This window comes from Populus trichocarpa, chromosome 14 (assembly GCF_000002775.5).
Source record: "Populus trichocarpa isolate Nisqually-1 chromosome 14, P.trichocarpa_v4.1, whole genome shotgun sequence".
Taxonomy (NCBI): Eukaryota; Viridiplantae; Streptophyta; class Magnoliopsida; order Malpighiales; family Salicaceae; genus Populus; species Populus trichocarpa.
Genome location: NC_037298.2, coordinates 8,980,221 through 8,998,055, shown reverse-complemented (window position 1 = coordinate 8,998,055; position 17,835 = coordinate 8,980,221). Strand labels below are relative to the sequence as shown.

Sequence of the window (17,835 nt, the reverse complement as noted above, 5' to 3'; positions counted from 1 at the left end):
ACAGGAAAATAGAGCTACATACATTTACACTTGTTTGAAGAGGAGAATGCCACTAAGTTGAGCCTCTACATTCAAAACTCGAATAGATCTTGTTAGCTTATTATTATGATGAAAAAAAATAAAATTGGCAATGGATATATACGTTCTTGCTTTGCTCTTTTGATCTCTGTGTGCATATCCTCTTCAAAAAAAAACTTTCCTTTTCTTTTCATTAACTAAAAAAGTTTACAGAGATGGAGAAATCTTTTCTTTTCATTAACTGAAAATTTAGATTCGGTACTTCCCTGTCGAACTAACAGGTGGACAAAATCTGCCCTTACAAAGATGGAAAAGGCCGTGTGAAGATAATTGAAAAAATAGTTGACAACAGTACTAGCTATAGCTACTTGGCCTTTGCTAGCTATCACAAATCAAATCTTGTGTATAAGTGCATCTTCTTGCTTATTCTTCTTGATCATAAACATGCAAGACGAATCTTTCTATATATCAAATTCTTAAGAATATGCAAAATTCCTTGTCCTGCATGCATGCCTATGCCGGCCAATTTCAGTAGCTTTTTATGCGTATGGTGAACATGTACATGCGTCATACGCGACCGTATCCAATATGCTGTGTCCCATCCACCCACTTGTGATCTCTTCTTTTCCAGTCCTAATTTGTGGTATATATCAATGTTGATGTGATGCGGGACAAAAATCAATTGAGGAAGAAGAAGAAGAAGCAAAATAAAAGAGAGGAGAAATTAAGGTCTGTCTACAATTTCTTTAATAAACCATCAAAAGATGTCAATCTCATAGAAATATACACTTAAACAATCTAAAGCAAACCATAATCAAAACATACCTAACAATCTACTAAAATAAGATTAAATCTAAAATAAAATAAAACTAAATCAAATAATAAAACCAAATAAAAATCCTATAAAATAGACTTGAATGTGCTCAATCTCCTAATTAAAAAGTGATGGCTTAAGCTATTTATTGTTGTTTCAGACTATACATGTGTGTGATCTATGACAAGAGTCTATTATCTTTATCAACTCTCTTGGGATTGAAAAAACTCATCCCTATCAAGTGTAGTTCTTGGTGGCTCTAATTCAAACCATAATCAAAATATTACCAACAATTGGGCTAACAACCCACTAAAATAAGATGAAGTCTAAAATAAAATAAAACTAAATCCAATAATAAAACCAAATAAAAGTCCAATAAAATAGACTCGAATGTGCTTATTCTTCTAATCAAAGAGTGACGGGTTGCGCTATTCCTTGTTGTTTCAAGCTACACACATGTGTGATTTATGACATAGGTCTATTATCCTTATTAATTCTCTTGAGATTGAAAAAATTTGACCTTATCGAGTTTAGCTCTTGGCGGCTCTAATTCAAACCATAATCAAAATATTACTAACAATTGGGCTAATTGTAATTGTATATGCAATGTAGCCAATCAGTTGGTTACACGTGTCATTGACTTTGTTCATGTGTGTGTGTGTATATTAATAAAGGCTTTATTTATTTTTAATATTCATCAAATACTTGATTAATGAATCTAATATCTGATTAATAAATCTACAGTAAAGATAAAGTTCTCAGGACAAAAATGATTTGCAAAGAAAATTATAAAGTCATTATAATTATAGGATTCCTATATATTACATCAAAACATTATTTCTAAATGTTCTCGATCAATGTTCTAGTAAGATTGGACATTAATTAGAGTTGTTGAGACTGATACATATCATGTTCTTTTCTTTATGAAAAGAAGCAGTTATTCTTATAAGTTGGGGTATAAGAAATGCTTAGAACTAATATGTAGATGCTTGTCAGATGACATGCACATTGAACTGACCCGTATGAGAACTCCATATGAAAAAATCACTTATATTTATGGAAAGGCTCACGTGACGATTGTGTAAGTGATTCTTAGACTTGAGATCACTCAGTTATATCTTATATAGAAAATCTTATGCTTTAATCCTGACTCTGTGTGTGTCCAATGCCTGGTGCACTGGGACGTGTACCCAATATGGGTGTTAGGCGTACGCCCAATACCCAAAATTAATTAGGTTCACACGCTACACCTGGACCCAATTATGTACGAGCCTAGGCAGCACCTAGGTCCATTCTTTGTTATTGCCTGAACCTAAGGGTAATTGGACCCAAACAACAACCTGGGCCCATTCCTGTTGGGCTAAGGTAATATAGTCATGACCCATTCCGCTATGGGAGAGTATTTTTGGATTTTTAAATGATGTTTTGGCCTGTTAAATTTGATTCTGTTGCTACTTTTAGAAAAAAAAACTGCTAAATTGAGAATGGTAAATGGTAGTTAACTGATTAAGTTATAATTAAATCCTATGAAGGATAATCACTCTTTTTTTTTTCCTGGTCACATTTTCTCTTAAATTCCTTCGTGTTCTCTTGCAAATCAGAATGAAAAGAAGCGTTTTAAGGCTAACTCGTGAGTGAATGGACATGAAGGGCATGTTTCACAAAGCCCAGTTCAAAAGAGCCCAAAACAAATCTTTGTTGCTTGAGGACCAAGCCTTGAGCAAACTTCACATCCCAATATGAAGGAGATGGCAACGGTCTTTTTGTTCATAACTCTGGCCCAGCAACATCCTTGCTCACCTTTATGAGGAGTTCAGCTTCCAAATTGCCACGTTTTAGCGATCAAATTGTGCTAAGAAAGGAAAGAAAATCAGCCGAAATCATTGTCAATATTATCCAGAATCGATCTATATATATATATTGAAAGATGTTTGTGTTACTCGTAGCCTCCTCTGCATCAAGAATAATAGTTTTTCTCCTTTAAAGCTTAAATCAGTCATCGTGCAAAGAGAAGAAGATCGAGCCGAACCTCTCAAAGATTCAAGACAGCCATATCTCCAGCCACCAGTTTGTCACAATAAGAGAGTATAAGAAATATATAAGAAAACGTACAGGGACTGAATTGAAAATAAAACAAGTACAGATACCAGATGCACCCTATTATGTTTAAAACTCTAAAACCCTAGTGTAAAAGAAGGGCCTTCCTTCCCTTTTTGTTTTGGGCCGCCACTCTCCCTCTGCCCTTTCTATTTATATCACACACAAAAGAAGAGAAATTTTTTTTTTTTTATCGACCCCGAGGGATCCCAAGACCCCCGAAGCTGTAACAGCCGCCTTTCCTAGTATCGCTGTCAGCGAGTTCTGCCGCCGGAAACCAACTTCCTTTACTTTTTCTTCGATTTTCTTAAAGGTTAGACTTCTTCTTCTCTGTCTAAGCTAAACTTGAAGAAGTTTTCATTCATGGTTCTGTGAATTTTATCTGTTGAATAGTTGCTATTTCGAAAAATATGGTTTTGAGTATGGGATTTATGTAATTAGCTTAATCGACCAGTTGGGTTTCTATGGAGAATCCATATTTCAGTCTTGCAGACGTTATATTATGATTGGGGTTCGGAAATTAGGTTCTGGTTTTAATCTTTGTAGAATTTGTAGTTATTTGTTTCGGACGGTCTGGTTCAACTACATCCCAGGTTCTGAATTATCAAATTTTTTTTTTTATCACAGTGTACTCCAAATGTCGGATGCTCAAGAAATACAGGATCAACCAACTGAGGCAATTCCGGCCAATGTGTCTCAAAAGGAAGAGGAATCCCGTGATGAAATGCTTTCTCGGCACAGGTATATTGTTCTATAATCTGCATCATCGATTTATTACTGATCCATTTATTTATGATTTGGGTTCAGTGTTTTCTTTACTATTTTAGGTGTAGCGGAGATTTTTGGTGTTGTGTGAAAACTCAGTTATCACATAGCTTTCTGATGTACCAGTTTTTGTGGGCAGGGTATGAGGAAATAACCATTATTGCTATGATGGTGGTGACCTTATGTTTCATTTGTTACGAGGAGTAGCTATTGTCACTGCTATGGAACTGAGATGCATAGATTACAAAAATTAAGACAAAAAAGAACTGTAGTTTGTAAATGACTTGCACTGAAAGTCTACCTGTTGCTTACCTTAGTTTTACATTTAACATTATATTTGATTATAATATAATATTGGTAACCCTAAACACTTGGGCGAATTGTTAATTGGTGTTCGTGTCTAAAATTTTTTATGTGAGCAGAAAGGAGATAAGACAGCTGCAGAACAAAGAAATTGAAATGAAAAAGGCAGCTGCAAAAGGTAGCAAGGCGGAACAGAAAGCTAAGAAAAAGTTGGTCGAGGAAGAGGTCTCTCAACTATCTGCAAAGCTAAAAGAAAAACATGCTGAAGAACTTGCTTCTTTAGGTTACAACAGTACTAATGGAAATGAGAGTAGCAATCTTGACAACTTGGTGAAGGCTGTAGCGGGGGTTTCTGTTACCAACCAGCCTGAGCATTCAAAGCCCAGCAAGAGCGCAAAGAGACGGGGGAAAAGAGCTCAGCAAGAAGCAGAAAGAGAACAAAGAATACAAGAAGAGCAGAGCAACCTTGAAAGTGATCGAATGATTGAAGATGAAAAATTGGAAAGAAAGCTTGAACCCCTCGGGTTGACTATAAATGAAATAAAGCCAGATGGGCACTGCCTCTACCGAGCTGTTGAAGATCAGCTGGCACTCCTTTCTGGAGGTTCAGCACCATATGATTACCAAGAGCTTCGAAAATTGGTGGCTGCCTATATGAGGGAAAACTCACCAGATTTCCTCCCTTTTTTCCTGTCAGATACTATTACCGAAGAACACTCTGATCATTCACTCTCAGATAGATTCGAGAATTACTGTAAAGAAGTTGAGTCTACAACAGCATGGGGAGGGCAGCTGGAGCTTGGGGCTCTAACTCACTGCCTCCGGAGGCATATCAAGATATTTTCAGGATCATTCCCTGATGTGGAGATGGGAAAGGAGTACAAATCTGACGGTGGTGCTGGTTCATCAAATGCAAGCATTATGTTGTCGTACCATAAGCATGCGTTTGGTCTTGGGGAGCACTATAATTCTGTTGTTCCAAATTTGATCCAATAGGCATGTAATACTACACCTTTGCATCTTCACTTCATGAGGAACAAGATATTTGTCCGCTCTAAGTTGAATCTTTGGGTTGTGTAGAATTCATTATTGTTAGCATCATCATCATCATCAAGGTTGACAATCGTGTGAATTTTGGAATGGTGGGAAATTTCATCAATATATGTGCACTGTTTAACATTGTCTCCAATTATTTTATTTTAGTAGCTGGATCTGATTGAGGAAATGTATACAGACAGGGCACTAAATTTCATCGACATCTGGTTGATAAATGTAAAGAGAGAAGGATCTTTGGAAGGAATAACTAAGAGCCGGAACGTTGGAGTGTGAAAAATAGAGGAAAACATACTTGAATAGAAAACAGACGAACTTCCATCAAAATGAAAAAGGAAAACTTTGGATAAGAAAAAAGACGGGCTAGGCCTCCGTCCGGGGGTCAGGCTTGATCGTGTTTCAGTCTGTAGATATATAAACTTGTAGATGACTTGTTGACGGCGCGTATCCGCCCAACTCTTCTGGTCTGCAGGTTTGGTCCCAGACATCATCAGAGAATCTCTGAACTCAAATGTTTTTCACCTTGTTCATCCATAGACAAGTTAAAGCCATCCTCGCTCCATTAAAATAAAAATAAAAAATCATTTCAAGCAAAAATTAAATTAAGCTCCAAAACTCTTAGATTTGGTTAAAATTTTGCTAATAACTCTAGACACCACCTACACTATTCATTCCACTCCACTCATGTCTTAACATTTCGCACCAGTGGTGATGTATATTGCATTTCTACCCGAGTTTGGGTATGTTTGTCTTAAAAAAAAAACATTAAAATATTTTTTTATATATTTTTGAATGATTTTGATTTGAATAAATTTTTGTATATATATATTTCCAATAAAAAACATTTTACAGCCTGAATTTTTTACCATAACTTTCTATTTGAGTCTCGTTTTCATTTATTTTTTTATCAAAGCGAAAAAGGGGTCATTTTGTCACACGGCTGGGTGGGCTGATGATGGGCGGCACCCACATGGTATATGGACCGTGCTTGGCACAATACAATTGTTAAATAAATGTCTGGTGGGTTAGAGTCTTATAGCACATTGGTTCCATCATTGGGTTTAGGCCTGGTGGCTGCTCACATGGACTCACACTCTGATTTGGGCCTAAGTACGTCGTGCTTTGGGACACCTCTGGTGATTAATTTACAAATTTTGATCACGTATATTTTAAAGAAGAAAGAATATATGTTTAAAAAAATGCACAAGAATTTTCAATAAGAATAAAAATATATATTTTATTATTATATTTTCTTATGTAGTTTTCATAAATTAATTACTCTTTTATTCTTTTATACAAGCACATAGTTTATGTACGAAGACATGATTTTTTAGTTTTTTTAACTTGTTTTTTAGATTATAATAAATTTTTATTTGAAAAAACATTCTCCTAATAGAAAAAACATATTTCATAAAAAAAAACAAATTTTAACTAAATAAATGCATTTTTTTCTCATGAATTAAATTTTTATGATTCTTACGAATAATTATTTTAATTACCTTAAGTTTTTATTTAAAAAAAACATGTTTTTAATAAAGAAAAAAAACATGTTTCATCAAAACAAGAAAAAAAAACATAAATAAAAAAACGAGGATCTTTACTAAATAAATATAGCAGGTACGATAACTAGTTGCCAATTAAAACTAATTTAGCTACAGATAGAATGCACCCACGTATGCTTTAATTCCTCGTGCCGACAAGTATATCTTGGGCCAAATTGGAATAAACCTCACTCAACTTTAGCAAAAGAACAAATACTCATTTGAATAAAAAAAAATCAGGGATTTTTTTGTTCTTATCATAAACAATATGATTTTTTGAAAGTATTTCTTCTGTTAGGGTTTAATCGAGAAATTGATGAAAAAACTCTTAAAAATCATTCTAACTCCCTTTTTTTTTTCCTTTCTAAGGGGAAAAGGAGTAAATTATGGAAAGAAATATTGAAATATCCTCACAAGATGTTTGTTTTTTTGAACAAAAATTCAGGGGAGGGCTTTCACAATTTGGCCTCCAACTTCTGCAAAATGTGCAGCCTGCCAAATCCCGTGAACATTCACATCATGCATAAAGACAACAAAACATGGAATAATATATATGGAGAACCCACAGAAAACGGCTATCCAAGGCTCGGAGATGCCCATTTATATCACCGTACCATAGCTAGCCAGGGAATTTTATGACACGAACGACATTCAGCTTGCCATAAAGATCAGAGATCGTTTAAATTTTAGATTTAGAGAATCGTTTTGAGCAAAGATGAGTGATCTTGTCATGTGTTGTGAATTCTATTCCATATATACCTGCACTTTTATCTCTAGAAAGATTGTTGAGCATATATTATCGATGAAGTTTCTAAGAACTTTCAGTAGATCTTGAAAAAAGATAAGCATCAAGCTGTCTTGAACCACTTCTATCTGAAATTTCTCAACTTGGCTTTCTAGCTATCTAGCTAGCTTGGTCCATGAGAAAGAGATGGAATCCTAAGTGCTGTACTTTGTACGAACATTAACCTAGGTAACTTAAGCCAATGCAATTCACATGTCTCTGTCATGCGAGGAACTGACCTCGCATTTTGCTTTAGGTTCTACCTGTAGATATGTATCCATCCACCAAAACAAAATTTTATTCCTCCATATTGAAACTCGTGATCATATATTCTCATGATCGATCCTCTATGTCCTACTTGCAAGGTAATTACAAACTAATATATATCTGTCGCATTGCAAGTGAGAGATTGACTGAACCCACTACAACATTTAATAATTTTTCCGAGGGAATGCATAAGCTGGTAATTCTATATTTGTCGCTAATTTGACCGGTAAAAAAAAAATTAAAAACCGATTGTTTTATAGATGAAAAATATGTGTCAAAAAAAAATTATCCGCTAGAATTATACAGACAACATTATTCTGCTGACATAATTTCTTATGTGATAGTGTCATATGTAGTAAAAATTTTTTTAACTCTTTGGAATATACAGACGGATTGTGTCTGTCTGTATTTCCATCAGTAAATCACCGATGGACTAATTTTGTCGGTGATAGTGGTATATGCAATAAATTTTTTTCAATTCTTTGAAAAATACCGACAGATTGAGTCCTTCGGTAACTCCGTCCGTGATAATTAAAAATTAAATTGTATAGAATAATTAAAAAAAATAAAATTGTATAAAATTGAAATATGTAAAAATAAACTTGAATAATATAAAACCCTAATATTTCATTACAATTTTATTTGTACAAATAAAAATTAAACTAGAACAATGGCGGCGGCGGAGGAGGAGGAGGAGGTTGGTCATTTCCGGGACCATACTGCAAAAAACAAGATGCACACATACCACCCATTTGTGATCTCATGTCCATGACCATTTGGCGGAGTTGTTTATAATTCGTCGAGAGTTGCTCATATTTTTTGGTGCGATGAGCCGTGTGTTGTTGCAAGACCACGAACTCCTGAGACTAGGTGCTCGATACCGATTGAGAGCTCCCAATGGTTGAGACACTACGGGTTGCCTGCAAGTTCTCGGTCGTAGTGTTGGAGAGTTCGTACACTCGATTTTTATTGGGTCCACCAGACGATCCTACCTCCATCCATAAATCCGGATCAAAATCCGGGTGGGTCGAAAGATCGTCCCCATATCTCTCCTATTTGATAAACCTTGTACATCAAGTACAACAATAAACAGTAAACGAGAATTCTGTAATGAAATTAAGTACCATGATAGTACTTATATGTGTTTTGAACCACGTGGTAAATTGTTCATCTTGTAATTGAAAGATTTAGGATTCGGTTAGCTGTGAGTTATTAGACAGTAAATATTATCGATGTTGCCTAAAAGGTTTTTAAAAATGTTTGAGTTTGTGATATTACAATAGATAATAAAAATCACAATTCATATAAGTTTAGAGAGAAATACACAAGATAAAAAAACTTAATAAGATTGTATTGTATTCCTCTCAAATCTTTTTGTTTTTTAGTTTTGCTTATTGCATTATTCCCCGTTAACTCTCACCACACTAATTTTCTTCCTACAAATTTTGTGTGTATTTATATATAAAGTGAAGGTGACCATCATAAAACCGGAATACTCGCCATAAAATCATGCACGTATTGATAAAGTCTAATTAATTTCATTAATAAAAAATGTATTGAAAAGGTGAAGATACCATAAACCAGAAAACTCTACATCAGTGACCCTTCGTTTTATCATGAGCCGGTTGAGCTATTATATTCCTGCCCAGGGGAGCTTTCCAGACAGCAGAACGTGGCCATTAATTTCTTATAGCTAGTTTTTGCATGGTACCTTTCATCAAATATACAGAATTTCAACATTCTACGCAGATAAAGAAGAAAGGGCACGTGTCAGAACTGTGATTCTAATTAATTGCTTTCAGGAAAGGGTGGACAAGTGATAGAATTCTTCCACAATGAGAGATCTTAATCTCGAATTCTCAGGAATATCACCCTAGTAAATATGCTTTAAGAGTCCTAGTGCTGTAATCAGCACAATATTGAGTCCATGCTTAATTTAAGGTGAAGTAAACCAAGATACTATAAAGATCGCTAGCCCCATATTTTCTTGTGCTTTTAAGTCAAAGCTCAGCAATTGTTGAAACTTTGAAGTGCTGACCGACCACATATATGCTGCCTAAATATAATATAGAAACTTTCTTTTCTTTTATGATAAAAGACAGGGTTATTAATAAAGAAAAAGGAAATAAATTAACTTGATGATGCTAGCTGATCATAATATAATATTTTTAGTAGGCCTCTTCCATTGTTTATAAGCACTAATCAGGTGATTCATGCAGAGAATATCTGTGTTATTTGTCAAAGTAGATGATAAGGTCATGTAGTGGATCTTCAAAAAACCATCTTCTTGTACGGCCCTTACGTACGTAGTTTTGTGATCTTTCCATGCGATCTTCAATTAAAGGGTGAATCGCTTTTTGACAAGCATCTTCTATATGCAAATTTCTTCTTTTCGTTGCCCTTCTGTCAGCTTTCGGTTGTCTTGCATTAAAATTGTGCGAATCTTTACATGGAAAAGGATAGGAGCTAACAGTTGGATGAACCCAAGTTCCTTCTCCACCTCAGCTTATGCTCACAAAGAAAACAAGGTAGGAGAAATTCAAAGGTATTGGGGTTAATTAAGCCTTTAACGGAATGAAATGGCAAAATGCAACTATGTTCAAAAGTGCCGTTTATGGCATAAGGCATCGGGCCTTTGATTTTTAATACAAGACACTCAAGAAACCACCGAGAAATGACGGTACATCGTCAGGGCCAAATCACTTGGTCAATTAAGTCAGTTAACCATCAGGCCGGGGAAGGTTAGAACACCCTTGTGTCACATTGTGTGATATGATAGGTTAAGGATACTGTAGTTAAATTGACTTGGGAATCTATCATTTTCTTGTTATTGTCACATTGTGCATGTTAATTAATTTTCAGGATAGAAAGTATGATTCTACAGGTCAACCTCAAGTAATCATCAGAGTACATAAGGAATCAAATTGAATACATATTCTTAACATTTTATTCCCTTTCAGCTGATATTCTATCAGGGAAAGAAGAAAAGAATGCAAGCTACCCCCTCCGAATGGCTAGTATAAATAGACCATCCAAGGATGACAAGTTCTTCAAAGCAAAGCCCTCTAATTATCTCTCACAACAAACTTCACAAGTCATAACATTCACTTTGCCAACTTCTATTCTTCGTAGACATGGATATGGTGAACAGGTTGGTTGCTGACAGGCCAGTGGTGGTCTTTAGCAGGAGCACTTGTTGCATGAGCCACTCCATTAAGACACTTATATCTAGCTTTGGGGCAAATCCTACAGTTTATGAGCTGGATCAAATACCAAATGGGAAGCAAATTGAAAAGGCATTAGTGCAGCAGCTAGGATGTCAGCCAAGTGTACCAGCTGTTTTCATAGGCCAAGAGTTTGTTGGTGGTGATAAGCAAGTCATGAGCTTACAAGTCAGGAATGAGCTAGCCCCATTGCTCAGGAAGGCGGGAGCTATATGGATTTGATCAAATGGCAGTCATTAGTCAAATTTGCACTTGCTTTAATTCAGTACTGTTTGCTAGTGCTCGAATTTTGATGGGCTTGAATATAGATTATCGAACAAGGCTTTAGATATATATTTTATAGAGTCTCTTGAATACCTGATCGTTTTTCAGCGGTCAGGATTAACTTTTTTTTTTTTTTTTTTTTTAATTTCTGTTAACCATGTCCTACTATTAATTATCTTCGGTCTGTACTAAATGCTAGTGGATGCTAAATAAAGGAGACTTGTAGCTTAATTACATGATCCATTTGCAACATTGGTTGTGTATAACATGTTATTTAGTTTGTGGGTAATAATTAATCAAGATATTCAAATAAATAGTTTTCTTCTTCTTAGTTGAAGAAGTATCAAATTAATTATAAATCTTAATTACCTGCAAAAATAGTTTAATTAGGGGACTTAAAAATTCTTCGATGATAAAATCAGTAACTTTATAAGAAAGATAATAAATGATTTAAAAAAAACCTTAAATTCCAAGAACAAATAATGTTAGTTCTTGTATTTTAGGGTGATTAATGCTCTAAAATATATGAAAACTATTGAAAAATAAAAAGGTTTTGAGCCATTTACCCAAATGATTCAGGGGGCATTTATACCCCTAAACTTTATCGTTTTTAGAGAAGAGAATGGCTGAAAAGTCCCTTGCTTTCGATGGCATTAATAGAGGTCAAATATCCCTTACATATTATTAATGAGATGGTAAGTGGGGTAGATCCTTTAAGAGACCTTTTATACATTTACAAGTGTAGGAAGATCATTATCTCTTACATGAATAATTCATGTAATTGTTCTAGAAGTAGGATTCCTTAGTCTTAGATACTCGAGACATGAGATATAACCCAAGTTAGGTTAAAAGGCGTTATATAGATCTAGAATTGGCTAATTTTGTTAGGAGATTTGCCTATTGATTGAAAATTTTTTGTTTTCATTTTTCAAGTGAAGTAAAACTTTCTAAAGATATAATTGCATTGTAGGTTGTTTGCTTTCATATATTCCTTGAAAATGACCCACCACCAGCTTAGAATCATTATGAACTTTCAAAGGATATGCATTCAGGGTTTTTACTAGACACAACCCAGCTAGAAAAACTTTATATTTTGACACATTTTTTGTAGCTAGGAATTCAAAGTGAACCTTATATTTAAAGACTTGCTCTTTTAGACTAATCAACAATATTCCAACTCCACTTCCATTGATATTGGAAGATCCGTAAACATAAAAGTTCCAAGTGAAGGCTTGTTGTGGTTGTCTAATTGGCGCATCCTGTGTAGTAGAAGCTATAATTGAAGATTGCAGTTCAAATATATCCCTTGAATTCTTAAAAATACACCTATCAATAAAATCTGATAAGGTTTTGTTAATAAAATCTATTAAGGTTTTACCATTTATGGTTGGTCGAATTTTGTATTGAAATCCAAATTCTCTCCGTTCAATTAATGGCCCATTTCCCTAGTCATCCACACATTTCTAACCTGTGGAGGATCTGTCTCAAGGGTTGGTCTGAGAGTACAATGATTTGGTGGGCATTTTTTAATGGCTATTTATTTTGTTTTTAAGAATTTTATATTGAAAATTTCTTTTTTGATTTCATATCTCAACATTTTAATAATTGAGATTTTGTTAATCTAGAATTTGACTTCATAATTTTTTTGGGTTTGCCTTCTATGGAATGCTTTTGACCTCATAACCCGGGTCACGAGTTTGAAAGATCAATTTAAGTTGTCTTAGGTCTTTTTTTAAGTTCTTTTTTGCAATTGATTTTTTTTTTATTTTATCCTTATATAAGATTATCCCAATTTCATTTGCCATGTCACGGGTTTCGCGGGTTAACCCAACTTGACCTAGGCCTTTTTTTTTTTTTTTTAATTTATCTCTTATTCTTGCCTCTCTTTTTTTATCATATTAACCAAAGTTATTTTTTTTTAATCATATTATTATATTAACCAAAGTCAATAATCTAATAAAGTCAATAACCTAACTTTCATATATATATTTCTCTTATACTTCTTTAAAAAATTTCATAACCTAAACATTTTTTTTCTTGTTAAAAAAAAGTTTAATCTAGCTCGCAGTAAGATGCAAGCTACCAATCTAGTAATAACTAAGACTTCTTTATTACCCAGGCCTCTATCTGTGTTATAGTGTTCTATCAATAATATTTTTCTTCAGTGATAGAAAAAGGATGTTATGTTCATCAATATTAGCGATCAAAATCAAAATATATGTAAATAGTGATGTGCAGCTGCATAGTTCGCAAATATATATAGTCGAGGTGCGCGCAATCTGGTCCGGACACCCATGTTAAACTAAAAAAAAAGATATATATAGATAAATGACAACTTGGAAAAGGAAACAAGCTCTTGGATATATACTCTCCTGACCATAAAACAACTTGGAAAAGTAAATTATTATGTTTCACTTATTTTTTTTTATTTCACACTTGATATTAGTGTTTTTTTAATGGATTTAGTGATTTTTTTTGTTTTTTTTATTGGTTTATTTTAATTTTATGATCTGGACCGCGGGATTAATAGGTTAATTTGGGTTAATTTGATTCTTATTACTTGGATTGCAGGTTTATCATGCTATCTCGAATTGACTTGGACTGAATTTCTTTTGTTTTTTTTTTTACTTAATTTTGCTTTTCTGTATTTAATTGGCTTGGAATTAAGTTACATCGCTTTTCTCCTCTTGAAAAAAATATTTTTTTTCTATGTTATTATGATCAATATTTTTATTTAGTTCATTTGTTATTGTTGTTTATTTTTTTATCATTTAATTAAAATAAAATTATCTTATTTATTTTGCCTAGTAGGATATATTATTCAAATTGCATATTTTTCTTTCTTTCTTTCTTTAAAAGTTGAACATCAATTTCTATATCAAAGAAATAATAATACAGTCGCAGCGTAGAGAGCGAGCCCTAGTAACCAAGACTTCTCAATTACCTAGATTTGCCCCTGTCTGTGTTATAGTGTTCTATCAATAATATTGTTCTTATCGATAGAAAAAGGATGTTATGCTCATCAAGATTAGCGATCAAAATCAAAATGTATGTATACAGTGATGTGCAGCTGCGTCGCTCATTCGCAAAGGTAAATATAGATAAATGACAACTTGGAAAACGATAAAAGCTCTTGGATATATATTCTATGTGAAAGAATTATTTTAACTCAAAATATTAAACTATTAGATAACATCTCAATATATGATTTATATTATTTTCTAACATATCCTCTCAAATAAAAACCCTTTAGACTTCAAACTTGCACATGACTACATTACATTGTATTTAATTTTTATTAAATAAATGAGAATGATGAGATTCAAACTCGTGACTGTTTGGTTATCAAGGCTCTGATACTATATCAAAAAATCATCTCAATCAAATAACTTAAATTAATAAATAAAATCTCAAAATATAATTTATATTATATTTTTATATTCTTCTAACCTTCTATCCATAAAACAATTAGGAACGTGGAACAATAAACCATGTGATAAAATAAATAAAAAAGTAAGATGCCTGTATCCAACTGAAGAATATCATGAGATTGAAATTCATCGTGCTGTCATGAGTAGTCTTGTTAACTGGAGATTTAGGGCATAATTAATTTATATATCGATAAGAAACTGATCCTGTCATATAATTTGATGTGACTTCATACGGAAATCTTGATGTGACTTTCATATATTTTGTTGTACTTGCATGATTGCATATATATATATATATATATACATTAATGAAACGTGAAAGTATGGTTTTAAATTTTTCGTCATTATCGTCTAGAAATTAAAGCATTAAATGGAGGTAGCTCACAAAAAAGAAATGAGGAAACGAAATTGCCGACAAGTTGGATATTTTGCTGATATGATATCTCAAGAATCTTAATCTATATCTGTGATGCCAGGAACCGTCCTCGCTCGCGTTCAGCCTTTTCTCATATTCCATTTCTAGATAATCCTACTTGACTCACCAAAGTTGACATTCTTGGGTGGCTTCTTAAGCAGCTGTACTTATCCTCTCTGTCATTTTCCTGTTAATAGCATGGCATCAAAGCGTGATTAATGATGACTGCTAAGAGCTCTAATAATTCAATCTATAATTCTCCATTTTCTTAGACTTGTTAATAACGAAGAGTACTGCAGGTTCTGTAATTACATTTACAAAGCATACGTCGCATATATGTTAAGAGAATAAGACGGAGCATCATGATCATGCTTAATTTGTACATTGAACAGATGGAAAAGAGTTATGAACATGAATATATTAGTAGCTGGGTTGAAGGCAAAACATATTCAAGTGGCCCTGCAAGCTAATCTAAGCCTTTGGCTTTATCTCATGATCAAGCCAGTTATGCAAGCGGATGATCCTCCGTACTTTCTGTCTATTTTTCTATTTCCAGGAAGCAGATATAGCTTGTGTGACCTAGATAAATAGATATTTTGGATGTTAACACTAGGAAAATTGGAAGAGGGGCTGCATCACACTAATGATTCAAAGTTGTGTAAGCCCAAAAGAAAAGGTGACGATGATGGAACTGTATTTGCAAATAGAGTTGTTCATGCTTGAATTCTCAAGGTATTTTCACATGGGGAATATCTTTCCATCATCAGTTTGTCCATGAATTTTAAAATTTTAAACACAATATTAACTGACATCAGAACATCTAAAAGAAAGTAATTCTATTTGACCCCATGTTTTTAGAAGTTCTATTGATGAAATAAAATAAGAATCAATCTATGTGTAGACTTAAATCGCAGCGCATGTAAGGAATTAGAAACGTTGACAAGAGAGTGAATTGATAATAAGTGAGAGCAGAGTGCTTTATTCTTATTTGCTCAAGCTGTTGCTTTGAAGGAAATATTCTTGTTTTTGTAGCCTATCTACCAGGATTCCGAATTTTAAACAAAGTAAGGCAAAGCTACCGCTCAATATACTGGGGGAAACCCCCCATTAGCATTTCTTAACTAAGCAAGTGGCAGATGAGAACATGGACTGGAAAAGAAAAGGTCATTTCCCACTCAGAAGAACATGAGGGCAATGATATAGTAATTTGTTAGCATTAACCTTTTGTTTTCTGATTGCTGATCAGAATGTCTTAGCAGGTAGGTAGTATATCATTCCAGGTTCTGCAATGTGTAGAGATTGATAGTGTGGTGGCTCCACTGGGTGCCTTGTTCTCCTTCTAGTATATATGAACAAATACGTGGTTTTTGTTACATAACCCTGCTGCTAAGGGAAGAGTACAGAGTTAAGTCTTTCTAAAAGCATCATTTTTTTCAAGCTTTCGGTTTTCTTCAAATTGCACTTGTGCGAATCTTGCTATAGAGGAAAGTGTCTTATTCAAGTGGATAAACCCAACCCATCCTCCACCTCAGCATGCAGATGCTCAAAATTAGATAGAAATGAAGCTCTACGATTTTTTAAGGGGAAAACTAAGAAGAAAAAAATCTTGATTATCAAAATTACTGCCTTGACTACCCAACCCAAAAACTTTTATATCTTGAACGTTTAATTACTAATATTGTAATGCAAGCAATTTATGTTTGTACAGTGTATTAATTGGACAGGTTGAATCAAGAAGCGGGTCATGTAAGTCCTGTTATTAGAGCAGGAAACCACATTTTTCTCGTATGCAAATTGCTATTAAGAAGGAAGCTAGGGAGGTCTTAATCAAGTAAATCCTAAATTAGGCAACTGGGGAATCTAATGGCACATCTTCTTAACAGTTTTTCGTCAAACCCTCATTTTCTATCCCTCTGTGGAGTTCAACCATTTAAATGGACAGTATAAATAGCCTCCATCTCCAGAGGTATTCAAGCTCCTCATAACAAAGCCTTTTAGAGTCTCAACTATCTACATCAACATACACCCGTCTCAAGCCTTTAAAGTCTCTCAACAACCACTTCAAACTCTTTGAAACCTTTGTTGTGACAATGGATGTAGTGAATGTAATGATTCAAGAAAAGCCAGTGGTGATTTTCAGCAAGAGTTCTTGCTGCATGAGCCACTCCATCGAGTCGCTTATGCGTGGATTTGGAGCAAATCCAACGATTTATCAGCTAGACCAAATTCCAAATGGACAACAAATTGAAAGGGCATTAATGCAGCTTGGGTTTCGACAGAGTGTACCTGCTGTGTTCATAGGCCAACAGCTGATTGGTAACGAAAGGCAGGTGATGAGCCTCCACATCCAGAACCAACTAGTCCCATTGCTTATTCAAGCAGGTGCAATATGGATTTAGAATAAGTAGTTTCTCTCTACGCAATAGGACATGGATCCATGTCACGCCGCAGAATATTTAGATAAGCTACTAGTACTGTTTCTTTTTTGTTTGCTGTTTTCCCCATTAAGACAAAATGATAGTTGGCACTGCTCAGAACCTCTTTATGTTTTAAATTTTTCCCGACGAAGTTTCAGAACTTCCACGCATCTACGCTGTACCTAATAAGGATGCACTGCTTTTGTTTCTTTCTACGGGCTCAAAATCAAGCACAAACATTTTGTATCGAGGATATATATTAACCAATGCTATGTATTGAACTTCATTTACTGGTACATACTGCTATGAATGGGACAAGAACTTTATTTACTGGTAGAACTTTATTTCTACCACATTATGTTGGAAATATGGAGTTATGGTGTTTGTGGTCCCTTACTCTCCATATGAAGTAGATGTCAGAGACATGAGCCTACGTCAAATT

At 34.2% G+C, this 17,835-nt stretch overlaps 3 protein-coding genes across 3 annotated transcripts; all 3 read left to right on the top strand.

Annotated features, from left to right (window-relative positions):
• The first annotated feature begins 3,052 nt into the window (after nucleotides 1-3,052).
• On the top strand, nucleotides 3,053-5,186 carry LOC7457965 (OVARIAN TUMOR DOMAIN-containing deubiquitinating enzyme 5). The gene is made up of 3 exons (XM_002320998.4): nucleotides 3,053-3,242; nucleotides 3,557-3,670; nucleotides 4,117-5,186. The coding sequence occupies exons 2-3, from the start codon at nucleotides 3,567-3,569 to the stop codon at nucleotides 4,991-4,993; spliced, it is 981 nt and encodes a 326-aa protein (XP_002321034.1). The 5' UTR covers nucleotides 3,053-3,242; nucleotides 3,557-3,566; the 3' UTR covers nucleotides 4,994-5,186.
• A 5,510-nt stretch (nucleotides 5,187-10,696) lies between these two features.
• Nucleotides 10,697-11,253, top strand: LOC7457964 (monothiol glutaredoxin-S6). The gene has a single exon (XM_002320997.2). It carries the CDS (start codon nucleotides 10,777-10,779, stop codon nucleotides 11,086-11,088), a length of 312 nt encoding a protein of 103 aa, XP_002321033.1. The 5' UTR covers nucleotides 10,697-10,776; the 3' UTR covers nucleotides 11,089-11,253.
• A 5,684-nt stretch (nucleotides 11,254-16,937) lies between these two features.
• Nucleotides 16,938-17,626, top strand: LOC7457963 (monothiol glutaredoxin-S6). Its single transcript, XM_002320996.3, has one exon. It carries the CDS (start codon nucleotides 17,067-17,069, stop codon nucleotides 17,373-17,375), a length of 309 nt encoding a protein of 102 aa, XP_002321032.1. The 5' UTR covers nucleotides 16,938-17,066; the 3' UTR covers nucleotides 17,376-17,626.
• The last annotated feature ends 209 nt before the right edge of the window (nucleotides 17,627-17,835 follow it).

Coding starts and splice junctions, on each gene's coding strand:
- LOC7457965 (XM_002320998.4), top strand. CDS start 3,567: ATGTCGGATGCTCAAGAAATACAGGATCAACCAACTGAGGCAATTCCG. Junction 3,671..4,116: donor GAAATGCTTTCTCGGCACAG/GTATATTGTTCT, acceptor TTATGTGAGCAG/AAAGGAGATAAGACAGCTGC.
- LOC7457963 (XM_002320996.3), top strand. CDS start 17,067: ATGGATGTAGTGAATGTAATGATTCAAGAAAAGCCAGTGGTGATTTTC.
- LOC7457964 (XM_002320997.2), top strand. CDS start 10,777: ATGGATATGGTGAACAGGTTGGTTGCTGACAGGCCAGTGGTGGTCTTT.